Source organism: Balaenoptera ricei, chromosome 1, assembly GCF_028023285.1.
Source record: "Balaenoptera ricei isolate mBalRic1 chromosome 1, mBalRic1.hap2, whole genome shotgun sequence".
Taxonomy (NCBI): Eukaryota; Metazoa; Chordata; class Mammalia; order Artiodactyla; family Balaenopteridae; genus Balaenoptera; species Balaenoptera ricei.
Genome location: NC_082639.1, coordinates 114,349,111 through 114,358,724, shown reverse-complemented (window position 1 = coordinate 114,358,724; position 9,614 = coordinate 114,349,111). Strand labels below are relative to the sequence as shown.

The 9,614-nt window shown below is 55.8% G+C and overlaps 1 protein-coding gene across 3 annotated transcripts; it reads left to right on the top strand.

The window, feature by feature from the left end:
• Nucleotides 1-905: 905 nt before the first annotated feature.
• Nucleotides 906-9,413, top strand: SH2D2A (SH2 domain containing 2A). Of its 3 annotated transcripts, none has more exons than XM_059902381.1 (8): nucleotides 906-988; nucleotides 1,591-1,672; nucleotides 2,390-2,578; nucleotides 3,305-3,394; nucleotides 3,653-3,821; nucleotides 6,862-7,011; nucleotides 7,222-7,530; nucleotides 9,287-9,413. In XM_059902381.1, the coding sequence occupies exons 1-8, from the start codon at nucleotides 955-957 to the stop codon at nucleotides 9,401-9,403; spliced, it is 1,140 nt and encodes a 379-aa protein (XP_059758364.1). In that variant the 5' UTR covers nucleotides 906-954; the 3' UTR covers nucleotides 9,404-9,413. The 3 variants fall into 3 exon arrangements, with proteins under 3 accessions (XP_059758364.1, XP_059758354.1, XP_059758345.1); XM_059902371.1 differs by having other exon boundaries at nucleotides 3,275-3,394; XM_059902362.1 differs by having other exon boundaries at nucleotides 1,591-1,751; nucleotides 2,397-2,578.
• Nucleotides 9,414-9,614: the final 201 nt, after the last annotated feature.

Below are 9,614 nucleotides of genomic sequence, written 5' to 3'. Positions count from 1 at the left end.
TTTCTAGTCCCAGCTCTGCCATGAACATCTGAGACACTGAAAGACCCGGGCCAAGGCACTTAACTTCTCTGAGCTTCAGTTTACCCTTCTGGAAAATGGGGATAATGTTCCCTGACTCCTTCTCATTTGTGAGGATCACAGGAGAGAGAAATGGGATTGGTCCTCTAGGGTGGCAGCAGATGTAAGCACACTGCAGGTTTAAGACATCAGCACTAAAGTTATTAATAACAACTGCTAATAATCTTGCTGCTAATAACGACCTGCTTAGTTGAAGGAAATTTTGCCTCCCTTTCTGCGGGATGGCCTGGTTTTGTCCTAACCCAGATCCATTCTCTGCTTGACGATGAAGCCAGGTTCCCTCTTCGCTACCCCCTTGTCTCACAGGTTTCATATGACCTCAGAAAGTCCTTCAAAAGTCTGACCCACATTCTTTCTGTTGCAGCTCTTCCCCCCTCTCCTCCTCGTGTGTCCTAAGAGCACAGTCCTGCCTATGAATCTTTGATGACCCCGAAGCCCCATCACCTTATAAGGCTTATCCTTCTGAGGTTGACGTCCCCACTGCCACTGCTCAGACAGAGGTAGAGAGATGGAGAGAGAGACAAAGAGAGAGGGAGAGAAAGGGAAGCCCCAGTCTGGAGTGAGGGCGTGGAGAAAGAATCACCGGAGAGATGGAGATAAGACAGCAGCAAGGACTCCCCAACACCCAGACCCACAATGACACGAATACTCACCACACCACCACCACCTTCAGCTGCCTGGCTTCCGGGGGAGGGACAATTGTCTTACGGCTTTCCATGACGTGAGTCCTCCGCGAGGGCTAGGGCTGTGGGTGAGGCGACATTTCCTGCCCCCGGGGGCTGGGGTGAGAGCAGAGATGAGTAGCTGAGGGTGCACACCTTTTGAGAGCCCAGACGCACACCCTGCTCCAGGGGGCTCCTTTCCTAGGCTGCCCCCATGGAGTTCCCCCTGGCCCAGATATGCCCCCAAGGTAAGTGTGAAGTTGGGGAATGTGGGTGGGAGGGAACATCAAGACCCCCACGACCCCTGCTCTCCTCCCTCTGGGCCTGAGCTCCCACTTCAGGGGTGACGGGTCACACCTCAAGCCAGAGCTGGCGGGCAGGCAGCCCACAACCCCTGCCCCTCTTCGGGGGCTCCAGGTCCACGCATCCCTGAGGATAAGGGTGACAGGGTCTTCTGAGGGCTTCTTCGAGTGGAGAGAGGAGGCAGCAGGAGGATGAAGGGGGCTGGGAGGCCGAGGATCCTGGGCCAGAAGAGGGACCTGCCCTGAAGAGATACGCCTCCTTTCCCGGATTTCAGGACTTCCGGACCAGCCGAAGGCCAGCTGGCTTCCCAGCACTCCTTCCTGGGGCCCAGTTTCCCTGAGAAGCCCCTCTGCGCCTCCTTGGCCCCTTGATCCTCCTCCCTGAGAAATCGTGTCTGCCATCCCTCCTGCATTTCTCCTGCTGTCACAACTGGCCCTGTCCTCCAGGTCCCCAGGGAGAGGCCTATGGGGCCCCTCTGAGCCTGGGGGAGGGGTGGACAGCAGAGGGAGAGGCAGGCCTTCACTGAGAAACTTCTCTGTCCTAACAGGGAGTCAAGAAGCCCCCACCATAACCTTCAGCACCTTCCAGCCCATAGACTTGAACCGCAGGAGCTGCCAGGGCCTGGGCTTGCTTCCAGGACCCAGACTCCAGGCCCTGAAGGCCGAGGAAGCCCGGCCCAGCCCCAGGGCCTCCGCTGCGCACGCTGCGGTGAGTGGGAACCTGGGGGGTGTTGCTCCCTCCTCTGCTCCCACCCTCCCACGGGTGAGGGCTTGCAGGGGGACAGAGGCCAAAGCAGGAATGAGCTGGGTCTGCCGACAAAGCCAGGGGCCCAGAGGGAGGGTCTGCATCTCTGTCCGTGGCCTTCATTTGCCCAGTGCATCCTCATCTCAGGCCTTCTCACTCACCCAGTCATAGGAAATCCTCCCTGTGAACCAGCTCAGTCCCTCCTACTGTAGGGTGAGCCCTCCCTCATTCTGGCCTCTGGCGTTCCCTTCATCCCTCAGGCCAGGGAATGTTTTTCTGTCCATCTGGAAGTCCTCACTCCCATTTAAGCACAGTTTAACAGTTCACTGCTACTGGATCAAAGGCCCACAGACCCAGATGGAAGTGGAAGGAAATTCCCTGGAAACAAAAACATTTTGACCTAAAGAAGAGATTTAAGTTACACTTTGGGAGGGACTTTCTGGGCAATTATACCCTAAAATAGGCAACAGGGATGGGGGATGGGGAGCTTCCTCCGCATGTCCAGGAGGGGCTAGGTATGAGGATGAGAAGGGAGTAGCTGGCTTGAAGTCAGAAGAAGGACCACTAATCATGGCTACTTCCCCCTCCTTGAACTCTTCCCCTATCCAGGCACCTCCCCAGGCCCCAGGGGCTGCCTGCAGCCCAAAGGATATTGGGAAGGAAGAGGTGCCTAGGGAAGAAGGCATGTCCCTGCAGGCTGAGACTCAGGCTTGGTTCCAGAAGACCCAGGCCCATGAGCTCCTGCAGCATGGGGCAGCCCCTGCTTGGTTCCACGGCTTCATCACCCGGAGGTGAGTCACAGAGGAAGAAATAGGCTCAGAGAAGGGCAGGGGCCAGTCCTGGGTCCTGCGGTCAATCAGGAGTAGATTGAGGCTACAGGCCAGGCTATGACACCTGGAGCTTCCAAGGCTACTCGTTAAGGCAGCTCCCCTGGGGGAGATCATTGGAGAGGCTCTAGCCCAAACCCCCCACTCCGTGCCTCAGTTTCTCCCTTCTAGGCTCAACTTTCCCCCTGTCTCTAAGGCTTCTAGTGCTCAACTTTCCACCTCTGCCTCAGTCTCTCTCCCTCCATCTTTATTTACCTCTGGCTCTCTCCAGCCCTCTCCTCTTTCTTCCCTCCCTTGCAGTTCCTCCCTCTTTCTCCACTTCTCAGCTTCACTTCTCCTGTATCTCTCTGTTCACATCCTCTGTTCAGCTTGTGACTTGTGAAGTCTAGAAGTCTATTACCACCCCTGTTGCTGCGGCCGCTGTACTGCCCCCCTTAGTCCCCCACCCCAGGCCGCTTTTCCAGGATGAGGCCAGGAGGAGGATGCAGGGCTGGGAGGTCTCCTGACCATCCACGCCCAGTCCCTGCAGCAGGAGCGCAGTGCCCACATCCTCTGTCTCCCATCTCCACCCTTCTCTAGCCACTTAAGCCCTCTTGGTAGTGGGTAGGGGTCCCCCCATGAGAGCCAGGGAGACAGGGGGTGAGGCTGGAAGAGTCCGAGCATCTTCCGTGTCTTCTCCATCACCCACAGAGAGGCCGAGAGGCTGCTAGAGAGGAAGCCTCAGGGATGCTACTTGGTGCGTTTCAGCGAGAGCGCCGTGACCTTTGTACTGACTTACAGGTGAGGGGCGGAGCGCTGCGCTGGGCGACAGGGAGGCGGGGCTTCGGGCTAATCAGGGGGTGGGACTTGATACTGACGGACGTGTGAGGGGAAGAACTTCATGCTGACTCCCAGCAGGGGCGGAGGGGGTCTATGCTCAGCCCCCAGGCTACTAAGGAAGGGTGGGAGACACGGGCGCGGGGCGGGTAGGGGTCACTCCTCGTGCTGGTGCCCTGGCCGGGAAGAGGGAGCAGGTCTGATCCTGACTAGTGCCTCCAGGAGCCGGACTTGCTGCCGCCACTTCCTGCTGGCCCAACTCGTGGACGGGCGCCACGTGGTGCTGGGCGAGGACAGCGCCCACGCGCGGCTGCAGGACCTGCTGCTGCACTACAAGGCGTGCCCGCTGAGCCCCTACGGGGAGACGCTCACCGAGCCCCTCGCCCGCCAGGTACGCCACCCGCATCCCCGGCCCTGACACTGACCCTGACCCTGGGAACCCAGGCCAGAGCCCAGGCCGCAGGACCTCGACATCAGGCACTTTCCCATTCCCACCGACGACCCAGCCAAACCTCCCTTGCCCACACATCTCCACGCAGATGCCCTTCCAGAAAGATGCGTGTGCTGGAGGAGGGGTCCTTGAGAGACCAGCCCAGCCACACAAAGCCTGGAGGGGCTGGGAGTGGCCAGCTAGGCAGACGGGTCATTTGGGGGGGGGGGGTTGTTTTTTGTTTTTTTGTTTTTTGCCTCGAAGCTTGTGGGATCTTAGTTCCCTGATCAGGCATTGAACTCGGCAGTGAAAGTGCCCAGTTCTAACCACTGGACGGCCAGGGAATTACCGGGTCATTTGTTCTTTAAATTAAGAGATATTTACTGAGACAAGACAGATGGGTGTCAAACCCACAAAGCTACTTACCAGCGGCAAAGACATATAATAGGAATCAAGTGTGAGAGTGTGATGAGAGAGGAAATACAGAGTGGGGTGCCATTTAGCTCACGTGGTGGGGAGCTGCATCAGAGAGTGCCTCCCTGAGGAAGTTCAGGCAGTTCTGAGGGACCGCTCTGTGCCAGGCATTGGTCCAGGCACTGGGAAAATAGCAGTAAACAAAACTGACCCAAATATCCCTACCTCCATGGAGCTTCCATTCTAGTGACAGGAGACAGACGACGGACGAATGTGTAATACAGATAACAAACAGAGAATACAGAAACAAGGAGTGACAGGGTTGGGGCTATTTTACATAGGAACATCAAGGAAGGCTATTCTGGTAAGGGGACATTTGAACAGAGGCCTGAATAAAGTAAGGGAGAAAGTCATGCAGATAACTAGAGGAAAAACATTCTAGGTAGATGGCACAGCAGGTGCAAAGGCCCTGAGGCAGAAGGATCCTTGATGTGTGTGAATAAGAGTAAGAGCAGTAAGGAAGCTAGCATGGGTAGAGAGGTAGGAAATGAGACCACAGGGGTGAAGGAAAGGGGCCCAGTAAATTCTTGTATGATTTGGAATTTTATTCTGAGTGAGATGGGATGGCACTGGACAGTTACAAGCTAAAGAGTGACATGACCTGGCAAGTTTGGGAGGGACATGGGTGACCAGATGGAGACCACTACAATACTTCAGGAGCGAAGATGGCAGCCTGGACCAGGTTGGTAGAGGTGAAGGGGTGAGGAGGTGGAACACTGGGTCTGTTTGGAAAGTGGAGCTGACAGAGTTTTTGCAGGATTGGGTGAGGAGTGTGAAAAGATGGAGTTGTCATTGACTGAGATGAGGAAGGCTATAGGAGGAGCAAGTCTGGGGGAGGCAGGGGAGATCACGAGTTCAGTTTTTGACATTTGCGGTTTGAGACATCCATTCAATATCCAAATGGAGATGTCAAGTACACAGTTGGACTATATGGATCTGGAGTTTAGGACAGAAGTCTAGGTTGGAGATCAACATTTGGGAGCCATCAGCATGTAGATGGATTGATTCTAAAGCCTTCAGGAGGGATGAAATCTCAGGAATGAGTGTAGCTGGAAAAGAATACCAAGTCTCCAGCATTGAGAGTTTGCAGAAATGAGGGGGAACCTACAAAGAAAACTGAGAAGGAGCAATCAGAGAGAGAGGGGAGAAGAACCAGGAGTGTGACGCTCTTGACGCGAAGCAAAGAAAATGCATCAGGGAAGAGCAGGTGCCAGTGGGTCCAGAATTAACCGCTGGATTTGGCCAACAGAAGGTCACTAGTGACCTGGGCAAGAATAGTTTCCTGGAACTTGATTGGAGTCAGTTCAAAGAACTTGCCTTGAGGAACTGTGCCTAGGGGTAAATCTGGTGTGGAATTTTGTGAGGAATAAGGGGAGACCTGAAGATTTCCAAGCAGTTGGAACAGGGTGTAGGGAAGTCTGGTGGGGAGGGGAGCCAGCTGGAGCTGCGAGAGCCGAAGGCAGAGCTATCAGAGACCACGCTCCATGGCCGGCCCTCAGAGGGTCTTATCACTCACGTTTTCTGGAGTTTGGGCTTTATCCTGGAGCAACACGCAGCCACGGAAGGATTGCTAGGGGAACTTCTGCAGGCTCACTCTGCTCACGGAGTGGAGAATGGGTTAGCAGGGCAAGATGATGCAGGAGGACGACTTAGGAGGCCTGAACTGGAGTGGTAGCTGTGGGCATGGAGAAAGTGTGCAGATGTAAAGATATTTAGGCAGTGGAAGGAGCAGGGCTTGTGCTCCGTTAGATGTGGGGAGGAAGGGAGGGAGGTGTCCAGATTGACTCCTAAGGTGCTGCTGTTTCGGCAGCAGGGTAGAGGTGCTATTTTTTATTCATAAAGGGAATGCTAAGAACTCTTAGGGGGTTGAGGCAAGGAAAAGAATTCTGATTTGAATCCATGAACTGCCTATACACCTTCAGACGGAGACATACACTTGGCGGATTGCAGAAGCATGAGAAAAGGCCTATGGCCTGAGCCTTCCAAAAGTAGTGGGCATGTGGAGAACATTCAGGAACCCAGGGATAAATGCTGAGCAAAAAGCATACCTAACATGGGAAGGAACCCTATAAGGCTCATCTCCTCATCCCTGAGGCAGTGTCTCTGTCCCTCGAATATCTAGCTTATAGCTCCATAAAGTAGTCGCCTGGCACCTGCAGAAATAAACACAGGCACAGAAGTCTTGGAGATCTATCCCCATGCCGAAAAATTTTAGGCTAAAGACTTCTAAAGCCTTGTTGCAGTTTTACAACCACAGGTACAAATGGCGACTGGCCTGGCCCTGGCCCAGATGAAGTTAAGTTTAATGCTAAATATGGCCTGTGACCAGAGCGACTGTCCCGCCTCCTGGTCTCCTTGCCCCCTCTTCCTCACCCAGAAACCCAGCGCCACCCAAATTTCTGTGTCGCACCTCCACCCCCGACATTATCCATATGGACGAGATTATTTTGCGCCCCCCTGAATCACCTGCCGACTCCCACCCGCCCCTCGCGCACCAAGTCCCTGAGGCCTCCTTCTTTCCCCGCAGACTCCTGAGCCCGCAGGACTGTCCCTAAGGACTGAAGAATCAGACTCTGGAAGCAAAAGCCAGGACCCACAACCTCAGTATACCTCAATCCTCAAAAAGGAGCAAAGCGCAGCCCCCACGCAGAAAGACGGGGCAGGGGAGCCAAAGCAGGTACTGGGCGGGAGGGGCGGAGAGAGGTGGTGGGGCCTGAGGGAGGGGAGGAGCCGGGAGACGAAAAGAGGGAAGGCCCTGCGGTCAGGGGGCAGGGCCAGCGGGGAGTGGGCGGGGCCTGCAGGGAGCGGAGGCTCGGGCTGAGCTCCAGCTTTGGCCCTGCCTGCGTTGCTCTGACCCACTCTCCTCCCCGCCTGCCTTCTCTCCTAGACGTCCCAGCCGCCCAAGCCCAAGCCTCCCGTCCGCGCCAAACCTCAGCTGCCTCCCGAAGTCTACAAAAGCCCCGCTCCGAGACCCCGCCCAACCCCGCCCCCCAAGCCCTCCAACCCCATCTACCACGAACCTGATGAACCCATAGACTTCTATGCCATGGGCCGTGGCAGCCCCGGGGAAGCCCCCAGCAACATTTATGCCGAGGTGGAGGTGAAGGTGCCTGATTCAGGGTGTGAGGGCCCGCCGTGCATCCTCAGGCACGAAGTCCTACGGAAGTGCCAGTCCAGGCCTGTCCCAGGAAGCCAGGTAAATGGGGGTGCAAGGAGGATTTCCTGAAAGCTAGATTGCGGAGGGTGGAGAAGGTGTTCAGACTGGATGCCTGGGTCAGGGTGAATGCAGGTCAGAGGTCTGAGGTGAGATGGGAAGGACAGAGGGTCCAGGCTGCCAGCAACCCTCTTCCAGGCCCAGATTTGCTCCCTCTCCTCTGCCTGGAGTTACTGGGACCTGCCTCCCCTTTGTCAAGTCCCCACTCCCTCCACTTCCCAGAGAAAATAGAGGCCCCGTCAGCCTTCCCCCAACTGAGCCTGTGTCCCTCTCACCTGGCTTGTTCTCTTCAGACCCACCTGAGATTGACCCCACCCTGTGCTGGGAATCTTGGCTCCACCTCTCCTCTCCTCTCCAGTCTGAACTTGGGCCTCTCTCACTATGGCTCCCTCCCCTCAGCCTTCAGGGCCCTCCTAAAGAAGAGCACCTGGAGTCCCTTGTGTCACCTCAGATGAGCTCAGGGGAGGGGGTACCTGCACGTCCCCTCCTTCTGCACACTCCTCCTCTCCTCCATCCTCCCACCTGCCCAGTCTTCTCATTGATCAGTTCAAGTCAGTATCTTGTTTCATGGGATGTGTTAGACCCACCAGCTGCTCCCACGCAATCCCTCTGCCTCTGCCCCCCTCCTCAGGCCCTTCCCCCCCCCCCCTACTGCTGGCACCTCAGGCTCCCCCTCAGCTCTTGTGCCTGCTCACACTTATCCACACCCCTGCCACCTGCTACCATCCTAGAGCTGATGTCACCAGCCCATGTCTCTATGCAAACTTCTCTCCAGGCTTCTGCTCGGCTCCCCAACATCCCACAGCTTCTTGGACTCAGCACAGCCAACACTGTTCTTACCCTACTCCCCGGATTGCTCGCTCCATTGTTCCCTCTCTGATCGGGTACCTCTCCAGTCACCCAACTATTCAAGGTCGTAGGGCTGCCTTGACATCTCCCCTCTCTTCACCCTCACTCCCCTATAAGCCACTGATTCCTGCTGAGTCTCTTCCTAAATATATTTTTCCTTTCCCCAGTTTCAGCCCCCATCATCTCTCATCAGGACTTATCCAAGGGCTTCTTAACTGGTCTCCTAACCACCAATCTTGCCACTTCTGACCCACTCTGCCCCAAGAAAGTCAGAATGGTCTTTCTAAAACAGCTACCTGGCCCATGAGGCCCTCTATACTTGTGTGGGCTGGGGAACCACCTCCTCAGTCTTACCATCAGCTGCTCCCACCCTCCCAGAACTGGTCACATTTCTCCAAACACACCAAGTGGTTTCAAACCTCCCAAGGTTTTGCACATGCCAGTCCCTCTGGCTATAGCTACTTCCTGCAAGTGCACCCTCCTGCTGCCCAGCAACCTTCTAATCATCCTTCAAGACCAGCTTGCCCTTCTCCTCCTCTGCAAAGACTTCCCTGACCTCACCACAGAGGCCGTCCACACAGAGGCTTTATACACACCTGCCATGCCACTGATCATTGACACCCATCTCCCCTCTCCCCCAGCAGAGTGTGAGCTCCCTGCGGGCAGGGGCTGGGACTTGTTCATCTCTCTTTCCAGAGCACCCAGCACAGTGCCTGGCAAAGAGCAAATGCTCAGGAAATGTTTGTTGAATGAATGAGAGAGGTTTAGACCTCCTCTCTGCAGGGCAATGTCTGTTAAGATCAGACGTCTTGGCCCTTGAGGCTGCTGCAGGTAAGCGTAGGAGGCAGAAGGTAGAGGGTGTGACCTGAGACCATCCTTCTCTCTACAGAATCCAGGTGGCCAACAACTGCATTCTGAGAACTCTGTGGCTGAACAAGGCCCTCCTGTGCCCCACAAGCCCCTACCCCGCTGGGGGCACACCCTCCCCCACAACCTTTCTAGATAGGTGCTTCAGAACAGAGGTCAGGCATGGCTCCCCCTGGGGCCTCCTCAGTAGCTGCTGAGTCTGAGCTGGGGCGGGGCAGGGCAGCGGGGGGATAACTTGGAACAGCGGGTCCAGAGACCTTCACACACACCCAGGCGCCCTTCTCAGAAAATGTGGATGGAACAAACTGTAGATGATCAAAGCTGGAAAGGACCTCAGCCATCATCCATTG

Bases quoted from the DNA above. Each gene is read 5' to 3' on its own strand.
- SH2D2A (XM_059902362.1), top strand. From the start codon at position 955: ATGGAGTTCCCCCTGGCCCAGATATGCCCCCAAG. The intron at 2,579-3,304 runs GTGAGTCACAGA...CATCACCCACAG, and splicing joins CACGGCTTCATCACCCGGAG to AGAGGCCGAGAGGCTGCTAG. The intron at 7,531-9,286 runs GTAAATGGGGGT...TTCTCTCTACAG, and splicing joins GGCCTGTCCCAGGAAGCCAG to AATCCAGGTGGCCAACAACT.